This window comes from Melopsittacus undulatus, chromosome Z (genome assembly GCF_012275295.1).
Source record: "Melopsittacus undulatus isolate bMelUnd1 chromosome Z, bMelUnd1.mat.Z, whole genome shotgun sequence".
Classification (NCBI taxonomy): domain Eukaryota; kingdom Metazoa; phylum Chordata; class Aves; order Psittaciformes; family Psittaculidae; genus Melopsittacus; species Melopsittacus undulatus.
The window spans coordinates 10,587,939-10,606,130 of record NC_047557.1 but is presented as its reverse complement, the minus strand read 5'-3'; the positions used below and the strand labels follow the sequence as shown (position 1 = coordinate 10,606,130).

The 18,192-nt window shown below is 41.6% G+C and overlaps 1 protein-coding gene across 1 annotated transcript in view; it reads right to left on the bottom strand.

Annotated features, from left to right (window-relative positions):
• Nucleotides 1-18,192, bottom strand: part of UNC13B (unc-13 homolog B) — a 211,056-nt gene that overhangs the window by 155,612 nt on the left and 37,252 nt on the right. The window contains exons 6-7 of the mRNA XM_034072659.1: nucleotides 13,952-14,019; nucleotides 10,598-10,655 (exon numbers count right to left, since the gene is read on the bottom strand). Coding sequence (XP_033928550.1) covers nucleotides 10,598-10,655; nucleotides 13,952-14,019 — 126 coding nt within the window. The remainder of the gene's footprint in view (nucleotides 1-10,597; nucleotides 10,656-13,951; nucleotides 14,020-18,192) is intronic.

Genomic DNA, 18,192 nt, shown 5'->3' with positions numbered 1-18,192 from the left:
GACAGAGATATCCCTGAGCCACCTACTTACCTGTCTACCTCACAGCTACAAGTTCCTTATGAACAGCAGGAAAACCCCACAAACTTCCACAAGCAGATTAGAGACAGTTGTTTCCATGCCTAAGACAAATGACAGTCTATGGGTGGAGACAAGAACAACTGCCTTTGGACACCAGCTCCTCACCCTGCAAGTTACCTTACCCTTACAGTGAAAAGTTGGGTCTTGGCTACAACTAGAGAGTAACCAGGAAGGTAATGCTGCAGAAGCAAACAGAAAGACATGCAGTAACACAAAGGGATTTTCAGCCAGAATCTCAAAACTCTGCTTTTGTTTGTTTTTACTAACACCCACTTCACTTCAGCATCTAACATTTTGGATAAAAGATGGATTTATTAAAGAGTCAACACATATGCTGCTTCATTTAAGATTCGGGAGCTAACAGCATATATCTCGGTCCTTCAGCATCATCACAGAAGACCTGGGCTGACAGTCTTGATATTTTGAAGGTTAATGAAAACAGAACTTCTTTTTAGCCTTTTCAAGTTGTTTTTCTGCTCCATAAAAATAATGTGCATGACCCCAATTTGTTAAGAAAACATCCTTTCCGGACCACCTTTAGGAACAAATTTAAGCCTGTAAGAACCTGAAAACACCAAGAAGCCCAGACAGATAGAACATGGAAAGTGGTAATTCTAAAAACACAAAACCACAACATACACTAACACTGGAATAGATGATACAGACAAGTCAGACTAGTTACTCCGTGTGCTCTTAAATACCCAACAGCGTGTGTCTTGGTTATCACATTATTTTGTATTCATAAGTTTCAGTACTCAAAAAATGAGGTTTCATATAAACCTCCAATTAAGGACTAAGCGATGCCAGCAGCCTGGTGCCTTGGAAGCTACAACATTCTTGTCGTTAACACATTTTATAAAGCACATCTAAGTTCCCACAGTTAGCTGAACATAACATATGCTAGCTCTGTGTCTCAATTATGCAACTATGCAAGGAGGAACTCCTCCTCCCCACTTCACACTGTCAAGCCTTGATCAGCAGGGACACTGCAGAAAAGCAGGATATTCCAAGTTTTTAATGAAGTCAAATTAGACTGCCTGCGTGCCATTTTGTTCTGTTTACATGTCTCTGAGAGTGTCTGGATCTACTAAGATAGATAAGATACTTCTCCATCAGGACATTATTATTTACTGCTGTCCACTACTTAAAGTCATACCAGTAAACTACTTAATCCTCCTGTTATATCCCATACTAAAGAAAGACATGGGCATCTAAACAAGTTTATAAAAGTAAACTGAGATCAGGAAATCAGACTGTATTTGGTGCTGATAAATTACTGTTTATAGAATACAAACAGAGCTGACAAGATCCTGGTCAGTTCTTTCATCTAGGTTTAATAAACCTCCTTTTCTTCCCACTAAGACCCTCAACACAGAGCTCACAGATCTCAGATTCCATAAAAATATACATTCTTCCAGTATACTGGACATATGCTTCCCAAAATTAAACATGGTATTTTAGTGGAAGAAGCTTCTAAAATACAAACGCAAAATAGCTTTTTAGAACAAAGGCAAGATTTTGGTAAGCAGAGTGACCAAGAGGGTTTCATGACAAGAAACACCATTTCCAGTTGAGCCTTGGAGCACCATAGAAGAGGGCTAAGACCTCTTCAGTAGATAAGAAAGCAGAAGAGGGAAATGAGCTAGAAGGACCTAACAGAGATAAGCAGAAGCACTAGAGTACAAAACCAGAGTACTTTTATTTCACTAAATGAAATGACCCTTCTGGCCACCTTCACTATGACTGAGCAAAATCAGATTGAGAGCTGAGAATTTAAGCAGGGCTTGGATCACCATCAAACCATCAAGAGTATCCACTAAGTTATCACAAGCTTGTGCAAGTCATTAATTAGAAAAAATCAGGCAAAGTGCCACTTAATTTTATCTCCAATGGGAAAATGGGAACATTTCTATCACTGCACTAGTGCCTAAGACAGCTGCCTCATCTCACAAATTTCTGGGCTGAGTCACATAGACTATTTGGCTAACAGCTGTAAACACAAGAACCAGCTGAAGGTTTATATAATCCTCATGAGACACAATTCTGCACTACAGTGGATCACCTCACATTACATGTACGTGCAATAGCAAAGAGGAATATAGTGTTCTACAGCAGCTGAGATAAAAGTTTCAATGCCTTTTTCCCTTCTGAGTTTCAATCTTGGCCTTTAAGTGTAAGCCTCATTGCTCAAGGACATGTATTTATGTCTTGTGCATAAAGATGAGCAATACTTTTTCTGTCAGTTTAAAATCTTTAACGTTTTTAAAGGTTATATTCCATTGTGGCAACAAAATTAATTTTCTGTTATTGCTATGACATTAAAAATGAATAATAAAGGTTCAGGGTCCTTAAAAAGAATCCTAACCAGGAAAAAAACCAAAACAAAACCAAGCATTCACAAAGAGGACTAAACAAATTATGAAAGCTAGAGTGATTAACTGAGTCATTTAGTTTTTTTGATCACCCCTTACAGAGACACAGGTCACTATTAGCAGTGTTCAGCATTTCAGTAGAAAAGAGCTTTAGGTCTGGGGCTTATTTAAAAGCCAAAGCTTTATTTCCTTGTCAACACCTTTCAGAATACAGCAAGTACTCCTGAAAACAGTGAACAAAGGACATTCAGAGGATCAGCAGCAAAACCACAGATTGCTTTCTATAGAGTCTGTAGAGTTCAGCAGCAAGTCAAACCTTGTTACTGTTTAATCTTCTAATACTTTCATTTTTAACTTCGATTTGCTCAGTACTTTTTCTTCAGACACATCCAGTCCTGCAGCAGCAGCTTTAGCCTAAAAATGCAGGCAGACATTTTAAAGGAATACCCTGACTCTGTGTTCCTCTGGGCAAATCTATCTTGCCTTCAGCCAGCCCAGTGCTGCAGTCACAAGAAAGCAAGTCTCCCAGATGGAATTTATCCTAAACAAAGCAGAACAGGAGCTGCCAGTTAACCAGAAGCAGAAAGGCCAAGGAGCTTGCTTTCCCAGCCCATCAGCAAACTACCACAAAACAGCTTATACAATGGTTTCACTTGTACAGACAAGAGTCGCTTTTCTTCCACACAGCTTAATTTCCTTCTTTTTCAAAAAGAGGTCATTCATGTGTCCTGTTTTGAATTACATTTACACTGTGGGTTTTCCTGAGGACTGTTGTAAGGTTACCACTTCCACTGTGGTCAGTAGTTTTACTGGGTCACAGCTTTTCCAACAGCTGCAGCAGGATTTTTAGTGTCACCTACCCTTGAGAAGGGTAAAATAATCACTAACCTCTTCCTCACTGGCCTGGTCTAGAGATACTGTAGGTAGATGCTGCTTCTCTTGTTTCTAAGTGCAGAAGCAGGCTGGTAACCATCAAAAAGAACAGCTAGAAGTATAGCACACATCTCAAGAACAAAGAGAGCAATTATCACTGCCCAGCAATCACAGCCTATACACTGCCTGCCACTGCACCATTAAAGATCATACATCTCTATGAACAATTAAGAAGGTCAAGTTTTGGCTTGCTTAAAAGCATTTTGATGCTACCTAGCACTGATCTAGTTTAGCAGATAATTTTTGTATATATTGTTACCAGAGAGGGAAAAGAAAATAATCTCTTAATAGGACATAATTTCAGCACATTTGCTGCCATAGGGTCAGTTTTTTCAGTTCAACACTGGTGGGTGGCAGGGAACATTATTTTTGTCTAGAATAATTCACAGAAATAAACAAGAGCACAAGGTGGTATGCTCAAAGGAGTGCATGTGTAACCCTGGTTGGCTATGACTTCATTCAGGCTGCAGGGCATATCCTGACAACCAAGCTCTATAAGCAAGAGCTTTACCCAGCTGTCTTGGACCCACAACCTATCCAGATCTCAGTGCTGCTGCTCTATCCCATAGCCATACCATCTGTGATGAGGGAATCTAAGCAGCAGGGTTCAATAGCCCCAGCCCAAGCACACACTAATGGCAGCATAAAGATGCTATGTCTACATCCACAGTGCAGCATTCTATCACTGTGGATGTTTTCAGCAGTGGCTGGGGAGCTGGGGGCAGTGATGGGAGTCATCTGGCTTTTTAACAAAGTTCCTCATAAGTGCCATGGAAAACACCATAATCCCAGCATTAGAGTCAGCCTATGAAGAGGAACATATAAGCACTCTGATGCATCAGTGGCATTTGATCTCCTAAAAAGAGAGCTAATGGTCATCAGAATGAAACCTCTCAAAGCCAGCCTTTGGCACTTTTGAAACAGCAATGCACGCATAGATATTAGCTGATTTTTGCCTTACATATTTTGCAGAAAGAGAGCTCTTCAAATACTAGTGAGAAAGAAGGGTCAAAGCAACAGACTGATCTGGTATCGAATTACACTCATTCCTATAAACATGTATTAAACATTAGGCCAGTTTTTAAGTAATTAAAAGATTGCTTATGTACCTACAGCAAAGGTGTAGCATCTTTTTCCTGCACACATGTGCACATACACATGTTCCAGATAGCACTTAGGGTTCCTTCTTATTCATCTAGAGGAAATGTCTTGCTCCTTTATCTCTGATCTGCTGGCAGACCAAGCACAGTCTAGCTTTGGTTCTTTTTGCTGGTATAACACTGTACCATATATGTTCTTTCTTTGTTGCATCAACTCACAAGCCAGAGCCAATGAACAAATTTAACTTCTTCTGGAAGAAACCAACAAAACCCACAATAAAAAGAATAATAAAACATCCCTGACAGCTGTAATAGACAGGAATTTTACAGAGCAAAGCACATGCAAGACAGAATTGTGGTGAACTGTGGTCCATCAGGCTCTTACTGTGAGAGCAACACCACAGACTCAACAAAGTGCAAACGAAAACCTATGCAGAGGAGAGGGCAAAGCATTATCAATCAAAGAGAATAAACACAACTGACTGATTCAGTAGCAAGCAGGTTATCTTTTCTGAGAATCATACTGAGCAAACCAGATTTTAAACTGCCTGACAAAAGGTACAGGCACTATTTATAATAGTTGGCATTAACTAAGACTGCCAAATCTTTTCCACAAAGATGAAGAATACCCTTCTCAACCCACTTTGCACGCTATCTCCTCCAAGTCAGAGATGCATCTTAAAAACTGACAGTGTGACTCACTTATGGATTATAATGGACTTTTATGTTCTTTTATGCCAGAAATTATCTGCAGCATACAAGGAAAACAAGTCTCTGTCTACCACAATAAATGTCTTTGAACTTACTGACTCAAATGCCAAAGTAATCACAGGTTTTTGGTTTTGGTTTTGTGGTTTTTTATCTGCTTAATTTAAAGTGAATTTCCAGACAACAAAATTGTGTCACAGAATCAAAGAATGGTTGGGTCAGAACGGACCTTAAAGCTCATCCAGTTCTAACCCCTGCCACGGGCAAGGACACCTTCCACTGGAGCAACTATGTCCAACCTGGCCTTGAGCACTGCCAGGGATGGGGCAGCCACAGCTTCTCTGGGCACCCTGTGCCAGTGCCTCAGCACCCTCACAGGGAAGAACTTCTTCCTAATGTCTGATCTAAATCTCCCCTCTGTCAGGTTCAAGCCATTCCCCCTTGCCCTGTCACTATATGTCCTTGTAGAAGGTCTCTCTCCACAATTCTTGTAGCCCCTTTAGGCACTGGAGCTGCTTTAAGGTCTCCCTGGAGCCTTCTCCTCTCCAGGCTGCCCCAGCCCAGCTCTCTCAGCCTGGCTCCATAGGAGAGGTGCTCCAGCCCTTGAGGAATATTTGTGACCCTCCTCTAGACTTGCTCCAACAGCTCCACGTCCCTCCTGTGTTGGGGAACCCAGAGCTGAACACAGTGTTCCAGGTGGGGTCTCACATAAGCAAAGCAGAGGGACACAATCCCCTTCTTTGACTTGCCAGTCACGCTCATTTTGATGCACTCTAGGATGCAGTTGGTTTTCCGGGCTGTGAATGCACACTGCCGGCTCACATCCACATTTTTATCAACCAACACTCCAAAGTCCTTCTCAGGGCTGCTCTCAATCCATCCTCTGCCCAGCTTATATTTGTTCTGGGGATTGCCTGACCCAGGTGCAGGACCTTGCACTTGGTCTTCCTGAACCTCATGAGGCTGGCAATTACCCACCTCTCAAGTGTGTCAAGGTCCCTCTGGATGGAACCCTTTCCCCCTGTGTGCCAGCTACACCACACAGCTTGGTGTCATCAGCAAACTTGCTGAGGGTGCATCAATCCCACTGTCCATGTCACCAACAAAGATGTTGAGCAGTGCCACTGACAACACTGACCCCTGAGGAACACCACTTGTCACTGGTCCCTACCTGGACATCAAGCTGTTGACCACAACTTTGACCATCCAGCCAATTCCTCATACACTGAATAGTATATCCATCAAATCCATATCTTTCTAGTTCAGAGAGAAGTATGTGGTGCAGGACAGTGTCTGATGCTTCGCACAAGTCCAGACAGATGACATGAGCCACTCTTCCCTTATCCACCAACACTGCCACCCCATCACAGAAGGCCGCCAAACTTGTCAGGCATGATTTGCACTTAGGGAAGCCATGTTGGCCATCACCAACCATCCCCTTATTGTCCACGTGCCTTTGCACAGATTCCAGGAGGTTCTGCTCCATGACATTTTTGGGAACTGAGGTGAGACCAACTAACCTGTAGATCCCCACGTCTTCCTTGTTTCCTTCCACCTTTCCAGTCAGGGAAACCTCATTGGGCTGCCACACTTCTCAGACACGATGGAGAGCACCCTGGCCACTTCACCCTCCAGTTCCCTCAGGCCCATGCATGCATCTCATTGAGTCCCATGGACCTGGGGACCTTCAGCTCCTTTAGATGGGCTCAAACTTGACCTTCTCCTACTGCAGAAGGGTCTTCATTCTCCCTGTCCCTGCCTTTGCCTTCTGTGCCTGGGGCAGTCTGGCTGGAGCTCTTGCCAGTGCAGGCTGAGGCAAACAAGTCCTTGAGTCCCTCGGCCTTCTCCATGTCCTGGGTAGCCAGGTCTCCCCTTTCCATTCGGAGAGGGCCCACATTTTCCCTAGTCTTCGTTTTAGCACCCACATGCCCGGAGAAGCTTTCCTTGCAGTCCTTATCTCCATGGCCTGACTGAACCTGTCGGGGTTCAGCTTTCCGAACCTCATCCTTGGCAGCTCCTGAGATTGCAGGAGGTGATCCTTTAGTGTTAACCAGCTTTCTCAGGCTCCTCTTCCCTGTAGGGCTTTGTCCCATGGTACTTGACCATGCCAATCCCTGGAAGGGAAAAAGTCTTCTCTCCTGAGTTCCAGGGTAATGAGCTTGCTTTCTTTTTTTCACTTACATTCAATTTCAGGTTGTGAGTAAAAGGCCATATAAGGATGCTGCAGTTATCCAACAATTCAGAATTACAATTACATTTACTAGAAATACAAACAAAATTGGATTCATGGGCACTATTGTGCTTTGCTTGTTGCTTGGGATCACCGAAATTGGAAGCATGTGATCTTTCTGGGGCAGGAGAAATACACAGGGAAGTACACAAGCTGGGGAGTAAAAATGAAATGGCTAAAAATGATGAAGGAAGAGACAGGAAATGCTAAAATCAGTAGGGCTTAGAAGAGACTTCATGTACAAAAACAGAGCCACCTGCTTCATTTAAGAGTAGGTAGGAAGCCCAAGTCCTGCATTACCTCAGAAATCATGGGTCAGACTCATCTACGAACAAAGCAGCATCTGAGACTGTGAAAGTGGGCTGAAAGCTCCATAATCTCCATAAAAAATTAGAACACCTCGTCTGGGCTGAGACTTCCTGTGGCACAAAGCCAAGGCAGCAGCCTACACAAGACCAGAGATGAAAACCCACCCTCACAGATCAGATGCTGGCTTTCAGACATGGCCCAGCTCTCTTCTCTCACATCCTGCTCTGTCCTTCCTCCTCTCTCTACTCGGTGGAGATAACAGCACAAATTGCATCTATGCAGGAAATGGGGAAACAACCATGCGAAAAAGGGGGTTTGGGAAAGGGATGTGTGGAAAACACAGAAATAGAACAGAGCAGAAATATAATCTAATTTTAACATATAAGGGACAAGTATTGCCATATTTATTGAACCTGACTTTGCCTGCTGGAGTAGGATTTCCTCTAGTAGAGTGAAGAAGGCAGAAGAGTCTTCTAAGGGCTGCAAGAGGGCTAAGCAGGACACACCAGTGGCAAGTATACCGTATCAAGCATTTTGTTGCACTTCTGCCCTATAGCACATCAGGTTTTAAGATAACTTTGTACTTTTCATGATTAGGGAAGATATTCTCGTGGGGCAAAAACTACTGACACTGATGAGGTCTTTTACTCCTAGATACTTAATCTATTGTCCAGCTGATAGTGTCCTGTGCTCCCAGTGATCACATCTCATCATAATGGAAAACTGGATGAACGTTACAAATACCCTCAATAATATTTTTATTATATCTGAAAATGTATCTATCAATTATTTGCCCTCATTATAAGTATGAACACTTACTGTATTATAGGTCAAGGAAGGACACCCACCCTACCCCTATTCAAAAGGGGTTTGAGCTCCTGTATCATATGCAAAGGTCAGATCAGCTTTCAACAGAGATGCAGTCAATGCATCTTCTGGGTTGAGTTCTTGAATTCCAAAGGACTATGCTACATTCCGGCAATCATCTGCACACATTGATGCAGGCAGAGTTCATTTTTCAGAAATACTTCTACATTAAATGTCTATTTTATATTTGTCTATGCAAATAATTAGATGTTTATAGATGTTGGATACTTGCAGGCAGTAGACAAGCAAAAGTACATGCAGTGCCACAAACTTTATTGAATTACTAGAAGATTCTTAAATACATTAACCACATACTGCTATGGAATGTTAAACATCAATTCTAATGGGTGTTTTAATCCCATGAATGATTAAATTAATTCTTACACGATACTAACTGTTCAAACCAGGGGCCTTCAATTAATTATTTTAAAAGGTCACCTTCTAGCAAGATACAGGCTGTTAACAGACAACAAAGAAAGGGCAGCTGCAGTTCCACTCTTCACTATGTCTATGGGAAAGGGCTGAGCTTGTGCTCCAAAGAAGGAACCAACTACAAAAGCCTGAGGATGGAAAGCACAATGCTGTGAATGCAGGTGCAGATACGTTCCTGGCACAGAAACATTCCTCTTATTTTACTTATACATCTCAGTACCTTGAAGAGTCAATCAAACCAGCCTCCCTTGAACCAAAGCAAAGCCCAAAGCATGCAGTCATTTCAGCAAATTATACATTTATTTCTTGGACACTTCATATTAGACCAGTCTGCCTTTGCCAATAGGTGTTCTCCATACTACACTAGTACAATTTAGCAAAATACTAGTTTCTCTAACAATGTTTCTTATTTGTAGGCTTTACAAATCCATTGTACCCTTCCGACTACTTAAGCACAAGCAAAGAGAAAAGTGTTTTATTCTTTACATATACACCTTCTTAGAAAAGGGAGGACACATTTGGTGTTAGCTAGGGTACCACTGTCAGAGTACTATCACGTAACTTTGCATATAACTTTCCAGCTACCCAACACATTGCTGATTCTAGGTAACTGGTTCATGTCCATGTTTTGTTGAAGTGTTTCTGGATAACATAATAGCAGTATACAGAAAAATTAATTTTACTCAAAAAAGATAAACAGTAATTAACATTTCCTAATGTTGTTTTGTAGAGATCCTATAATCAGTCTAATGGATAAACAGCCTGCAAAATGGAGTATGCACATCTCACAGGATTTGAAGTAGAGGACAAAGGATTTGTCTAAATTATGAGACTTGAATTTTATTAATGTTATGCTAAAAGAAGATAAGACATTCACAACAGACATCACTGAGCTTTCATCTACTGTACGTTAAAAGCAGTGTTTCAGGAATCTAATTTTGCAGATCATCAGATACAGTATAGCCTATTTTTCCATCCATGTTTTCAGAAGCATAAAAAAAAATGCAAGATGAGATAAGCAGGAATTAGTAAAAATATTTTTCATCCATCATTACAGCATTGAGAAGTAATACCAAAGAAATCAGACATCAAGTACACAAGCCTCTGGTGCGTTTTAAAGGGCTACAGGCAGTATGCCATCATCTACTTTCCTCCTCTTAAAATGTCATGAAAATAATTTTCAACACATGATGTACAAAGAGAACATAGCCTAATTTAAATTAGATTTTTTTAAAAAATTGGCATTTTCCTACTTGCACCAGTATTTCAAAATTCCTACAATCTAGGGGATTTTAAACACATTTTGACTTTCTATTGCACACTAGGACACAGATTGAAGAATAAAGGCCAGATTTCACTTTCTAGCATCAGAAGCTTTTAACCAACATTTTGAGGGGCACAGTTTTTCATGGCTGACAAAAGTTACTGGCTTCACACAGATTTGTGTGTTTTCAACATGAAAATATTGTTCAGCTGTTTTGATATCATCGTTTGATAACTAACCAGAGAAGGAAATAAAATACACTGAAAGACAAAACACTGTTCAGAAGAAATGCAGTCTAACTTACAACACTGGGAGGCAGCACTGGGCAACGGTTTCTTCTGGACTTCCTCCTGAAAGGAATACTAAAGGAGAAAAAAAGAGAACAAAAAAGGGGAACACAGAGTGGTAAGAAAACAAATGATAACTCGTAAATGGTAACTTTAAGAAACAGCTTTCAGAGTACAGCATGCCACACATCAGAGAAAACATCCCTGGTAATAAAGCGTTAAACATTCTCCTTAATATCCATATTAAAACATACTTCCAGAAGCATCCTTTTTTTTTTCTTTTTGATGCCAAAACCAGCTGTTGAATGTGCACATCTGGGTAAAGTAAGATCTGTTCTACTACAAGCACAGGTCCTATTCTCAATTGTTAAAACCTCAAATTAGACAGCTAAAAGACCCAGTTCTCCACACCACAATGTCACTGCAATGGGAAGCTCAGCACTTCGTAGGCCTGTTTATGTTTAGACACTTGAGCACGGCTTCAACAGTTCAAAACTCACACTGCCTCACAGCAAGGCTGCAGCAGGAGATTGAAGTGTTTAGGTAATTAGCATGCCCAGCAGGGCAGTAACACAATGTTTGCCCAGCCAACACTTACGAACTCTCCTGTGATCCACTGTACATCCAAAGTGAAGAGTTTTTCATCTCATTTAATACTAATTAGAGAACATAGACATATTTCAGTTAACTAGCTTTGACTTTTTACAAAGCTGTTTGTTACAGCACCAAAGCATTCCCTAGAGGAATGCCAGTGGGTTTGTTTTGTTTTTCTCCTCTGTCTCATATTACATGATGATACAGAGATGTAAGAAATTTGGGACAACTGACCGAAATAATGAGAACAATCTTCACTATGAAAAAAAGGTCTGATAACAAAGGAAGTGGCAAAAGTGCTGCAATCTGTGCAAACAGAGCAACCAGACAACCCCTGCCTGGACTTGGTAAAGATTAATGACCAGTTCATTACATGGAAGGTGACAATCTGCAGACTTCAGTCATGGCTATCTTCCAATCTGTGCCATTTAAAATGCACAAGTGATCCTGAAAGGGGGTTAGTCTTATCATCAACAAACTGCAAACTCACTGAGTTAATCAGGACTGCGAAAAGAACTGCTGGATCTCACAGCACTGACTGTTCGTCAGAGCAGTGAGAAGTCTGTTGATGAGCAATTTCAGCAGCACAGCAACGGGTTCCAAATTATTATACTCAAGAGATCCAAATGCAGCAGTAGTTCGTTCTTTTTCAGACATCAGCCCAATGACCATCAGCAGTCCCAAAAAGAAGAATTAATATTAAAGTGTTTGTAGAAATAGAGATTGGAAAGGTTTTTTGTAATACCTATCAGCTCCAAAAGAACCAACTTCTGTTTGTCCATTGACTCAAACCAAGATAGCTGAACTTTAAAAGAAAATAAGGTAAGGGCACAAAGTTGTCCTCTACTAAATAACATCATGCAGACTAGGGCTCTGCAGCCCAAAAGCCGTGCAAGAAGGCAGGGTCTCTAAGGCCAAGTGGCACAGAGAAAATGAATGAGGATCAATCATTCAATTACTCCAAATAAACCTGCCTGCAGCTGGTTTCACAATACAGGGTTTGTTTGCTCAGAGCAAATAAGATATTTCTTCAGGCAATGCACAATTGAGGTGCTGAACTCCTGTGGTGTTTACTACAACCAACTGACCTGCATGTATTCAAAAGGCAGCTGACATCCACAGAAGAAAAATCTACTGAGTGTTGCTAAAGATACTCCCTTTTGTTCTGGAAGTTCCTGAGTTATAAATCGTTGCAAATAAGGGGAATATGCAATGAAGTTGACATCCCTGTTCTGGGTCGCTGTCAGACATGGGACAAGATGAACCTCAGGTCAGGCCCTGCATGGGTGCTCTCACATTCTTTCATTTCTCACTGGTGACAGGGGAGGTCCATAATAAATGTGAGATCACTAGGTCACCAATACAGGGTCAAACTTTATTACTAGGATTTAATAAAAGCACACACTTAGCACGCAGATGGATGGCATTCCAGGGAAAGGGGCGTCTCACAAAGCTCAGGATGCTTTTCAGCAGTACCAGTTGAGGGATGCACTAGAGGGCACCTGTGCTTCACTAAAGTACCTGGCACAGGCTGCTGCTACAGTTCACAGTAGCAGGGAGGCACCACAGCAGCATCACCAACAGGACACATCACGGATTGAGCTCTACATCAACACGAAGTAGCACTCAAATTTCTAAGGAAGGCAGTAGAGGTTGCCTTCAAGCAGGTACGTTTTTATCCACCCAAATACTGGTGTGTCCTCAGTCAAAAAGAAAACTCACCCTATTTTTCTTCATCTGCACAGTAAACTGAATGACTCACTTAAGGAGCAGGAACAAATAGATGAAGGATCCCAGAACAAAAACCTCCTAAGTCACTGTCAGCTTGGAGAAGAGGAGGCTCCAGGGAGACGTTAGAGCAGCTTCCAGTGCCCACAAGAAATCCTGACTGAGAGAAGCTTTTTACAAAGGCATGTAGGGACAGGACAAAGGGGAACGGCTTTAAAGTGACAGAGGAGAGATTGACATTAGATACTAGGAAGAGTTCCTCTCTGTGAAGGTGGTGATGCCCTGGCACAGGCTGCTCAGAGAAGCTGTGGGCTGCCCCATCCCTGGCAGTGTTCAACCCTCGCCAGGTTAGACAGGGCTTGGAGCAACCTGCTCCAGTGGAAGGTGTCCCTGCCCGTGGCAGGGGGTGGTATGTCAAATATTAATCTGAAAACAGAAGGAACTGTAAAGAAATCTTTAAATCATTTAACAGACTGACTTAAAAAAATATAAACAATCAACCTCTAGTTTACAGTTGTTTAGCCAAGTACACACTATGAAAGAAAGCAAAGCTGCAGCTAGCAGGTATTATACTACAAGTTACATATAAACTGAGCCATTAATAACTGGATTAGAACACAAGCTAACAGCTCCAACAGTCCTTTGCTCCAAGAAAGGTTCAGTAACTTGCTTTGTCTTCTTCCTAGAAAAGGCCAACTGCAAAAATGTCCTTTTTGACTTCATTTCACAAGTGTTGAGAACCTACCACGGCTTGTCAAAAACAGCTTCACCCTATTCCGAGATGAAAATACATCTCGGAAAGGATTACCTTTCCTTTGAGTGTACACGTATCCAACAAAACTGTTCTCAATACACAAGCACTTCCAGCACACAAAAAAAGTGTTCCTCTCCTAACAGTACACTTGAGAAAACAGAACTATAAAAAGTTCATGGAAGACTTGTAAATAATGAATATTTGGTAGTTACCTTAATCACAGGGATCCAATAAAAGAATAAAAGCAAGTTATAAGGCATTCAGGGCTACATTCATCTTCAATTTAGATATTTACCTCATCTCCCAGTGAATTTATTTGTTCTAATTTTCTGGTCCAGTATCTGGCCTCTTCTTCAGGAATATCTGTACCAAAAAAGTAAGTCACACCATTATTATTAACCAGGTAAATTTACATTTAGCACCAGTAGCATTAAAACAGAGAGGGTATTCCAAGATCACACCACAAACAAAAAAAAATCCACACCGTTTGAAGTTATAGGACTGTCTTGTGTTAGCACGCACATGAAGAAAAAGCAGCCTACCATTGTAGACAGTAACAGTTCAAGAACTTACACTGCTTTCTTGTTTAAAGGTGCACACTGCACAAAGGTAGGAAGGAGTAACTCAGACTGATTCATACTCAATTCATCTATTAGTTTATTAAAAGCTATTTCACACGCTTGCTATCTGCTTGATAACACATAGCAAGATCAAGAGCCTCTTCTGGAGGTTTTTACAACCTCAACAGAACAGGGCTCCTTCTGAACAGCACATCATGCACACATACCTGCTGTAACACAGATTAAATACCAAAAAAGAAATGGTCTCTTGTATTCCTTTGCAGGCAGTAAGTCAAATCTTTTGAGGTAATGATCAGTGTTACAGGCAGTCATATTCACACAAAAACATATTCCTGTTTTTTTTACACCACACTGCAATTCATTGTGAAATGAAGTCACAACCACCCTTTTACCTTCTAGAAGATTTGCCAAGTTGATGACTGACAGCAAGCAGAAAGCATTATCACCTTTATTTTGGTCATTATTTTCTGTTTCACACTTTGAAGTAATAACAGTGTCTTAAATGGTTTGAAGAAAGCACAAACATCTGCAGAAAGACGTTTCATCTCTCAAAGTGCACCCCTGGAAGTGCAGATGAATTGCTTTGGAAAGCTTAACACAAGGTAAGTTAGGTACAAACTGCTCAAAGAACAGAGCAAGAGGTGCACAGCATCAAGGGAAATAACCCACTGAAAGAAAACACTTCAGCCAGGCTCTCAATCCAGGACAATTAGATAAATTATTTAGGAATGAGATGGTATAAAATCATTGGAAAGATGGAAAAAAAATTGGTATTTTTTCTGTTTGTTGGGGATTTGGGGGTTTTTAGCCACTCAACATCCTCCTGACTGTAATGACTTCTGAAATCTGGCTACTTATGGCCCAAAATTACACCAATGCAGGAACTTCTTAGCTCAAACAGGAAGGAAGTGGAGGGAGTGCTCCAGCTAGACACCAACACTGCAGGCTGACAAATGAGGATGAGTATAATACCAGTTTAGCAAGTTTTCCTAGCTCTTTTAACTCTTCACACTCTTAGGTGCCTCATTAGCAGCTAAGAAGTTTACATTTAACAAGTTTGTTTTCCTTCAATGAATCATATCCCACAAACACAGCTGTAATCGTAGGATAAGCTATGCATTGGCAAGAATGGGAGAAGTAGGCTGGAATGGTCTCTGATGAAAAGGTGGTTCTGTTAGTTACATCCATTCTTGCTCCTGAGAGAAATAAGAACAAAATTTACTGGCAGGTAAGCATTCCATTGGGACCTATGATGCTTTCTTATACTTAAATGGTATACCTGTCCTACACATGTCCTCTCTCAGTCACATAAACCATCATCTTATGAAGCCAGTGACCCCAAAACATCTGGAAATAGTGGCTAGAATGCTAGAACACAAACTGCTTTCAACAAGAACAAGGAACATGCCAGATTTAGTGGAATTCAAGATTGCAAAAGAAGGCATTTCCTTGGACTATGAATTAATGGCTGCATTTCTGTAACACAAGCACCACTGTATTTTTATGCAGCTAGTCTCACCCAGACAAGGAGGATAAAACAGGCCCCACTTGAGAAAGTTTTAGAGAGCTAGAAAATTAGAACCTGGCTCTAGAAAACCTGCATTAAGAAGGAAAAAAGAGAACCTATTTCTCCTTCCTTGAAGGGAGACTAAAATAATTTATTGTAGACATAACATGCAGAGCTAGTTGCTCTTTCTAATGCACAGTATATTGCTTTGTTGTTACATACTATTAAGAAACAATAGAAACATAAGAGAGTCTTCCACAATTACAGAAGTTGTAGAAAAATATACATGCGTTTGATCACCAGGGCTATGGATAACACATGGACAGATTTATTAGATGAATTCTGCACAAGTTAGGGATGGGATTCAAAGGAAATCTGGACAGAACTAACTAGAAAGAAGACATCAATTAACTGAAGGACTATCAGCATACAACTTGATGAGATTTAGAAGAACAAACTCCCAACAAGCACCTGAAGCAAGCCAAGCATTAAAGCAAAGCATATGGGATTTTATTTCTGAAAGCCATCACTTCTCTAAAAGATGAAAAAAAACCTGATGAACTGAGGACTAAAGGTCAGAGTCAAACAACTCAACTCTGGAGCCTGAAATCAAATAGATCTAGGTGGGATGAAGCAATGGATTACCATGAACACTAAAGAAATGGCAGCTGTCTCAGGGTAGGTTTCAGTGTTTTCCCCACAGGCCACAGTTTAGCATGCCCTGCACCAAGCAGCACCACATCTTCCTTGGATACAAGACAGGAACAACAGCTCCGTCCTCCAAGATGCCCATTTCATAGATGGCGTTATCAGATATTCAGTGTAGGATTGTTGCTATTCCACTGAAATAGCCTCTTGTGCAAGTCAGAGATAAAAATCTATAAAAATAAAAATCTACTACTGTCTAGATACCGGCTGCCTTAAGGACATCTTCTTGATCTCAGAGAAACCCTTTTCATCAATACAAACGGCAGTATAGTTATTACACAGCAAATCTCAAACATGAAAGTTTAAAAGCTTAAAACAGCAACTGGCCTAGGAACTTGAGTCAAGTCACCTGCCCAGAAGAACCTCCCAATGACATAGAATTCTGTGGTTTTTGAGAAAACAGTTTATGACTATGTTTTGGTTTCATCATCCATTTTTGTGTCATCTCAGTCAGCTGTGTTGTTGAAGCCAGTTCTTTGGAATGCAGAGAATGAAAATCCCTGTGGCAGAGATCACAGACTGATTGCTTTTAAATCCACATCCACTGGCCAGCTCTTATGTCACTGCTCAGCTTTGATTACAAGCGCAAGTTACTCCGCTACATTAACTTTTGCTTACAAGATAAATAGCTGAACTACTCCAAACAGAGGCCATCTGATGCCAGCTCAGGACTCTGCTGACATCATGCTTAGTAAACAGAGGAGCAAGGCCATACGTCAGTGAAACAAAACTGCTGAACAGGAACAGAGAGGAGATGAGCAGAGGAGATGAGCAGATACATTCACTAGCTTGATACCAACATGGAAATGTTGCAAGCTTTATTATCCTTGCTCCTACTGCCATCTTCAGCTGGAAGCTGAACCCAGTGTCTTCTATGGGCTCCTGGTGTTAGGAGAAGTAAGGTCTCCCTAAGGGAGGACAGGCAAAGGATATCCCACAGCTGGCAGGGCAGAGGACTTTCTAGTCAGGGTCCTATCCTACAGCACCTGAGGAAGGTGAGCACAGAGATTATGGACAGGTTCAACCAGGAGCCCACATCCGCAGGCAGGTCTGAGGTCAAGCCAGGAAGTCAGTTCACATCTTGGTCTGGCTCTGTGGGTTCCATAAGCAGGCACAGACTTGGGAATGGCTGAGGTGGGGGATCAGTAACTCCCATAGCATCACTCAGGACTGAAGGCTCAGAGCTAAGCTGAAGTAGGGCTCCTAGACCCATGAGCAGAGGGTGTGAGTGGTCCCAGGTAAGACAGCTCACAGCAATTAAGACTCATCAGTGCACCCATGGCCCTGACACCTGGATACACTACAGAACCAGAGAAAGAGGACACAACAGTACAGAGAGTTAGCAGACTGGGGAAGGAATTAGAGGAGAATTTGCCTCATCTGTGCAGACCACTTCATTCAGTTAGACCCCTTAGGTACCTAAACTTTCCCACTTACAGATCTCTAAGCTTGGCAATAACCAGGAGTTTCAGCCCTAAATCTTTTCTTCACCTCAGGCTTGGTGGTCCATGCTCTACTCCTTGCACATCACCTTGTACCACCTGAGTTTTTCTCACGCAGCAAGCCCTGTGCTGGGGCATACTCCAGGTTGGCAAGACTGAAAACAAGTGCTGGAAGTAAAAGTGATACCCCCTCTCTCCCAAGCCTTCACCCGGCTTCCTCTCTTCCCAGACCCAATTTCTCCCCTTTCCAGAAGTACAGGAATCTTCACAGGTTCTCACTGAAATAACTTCACAGTGC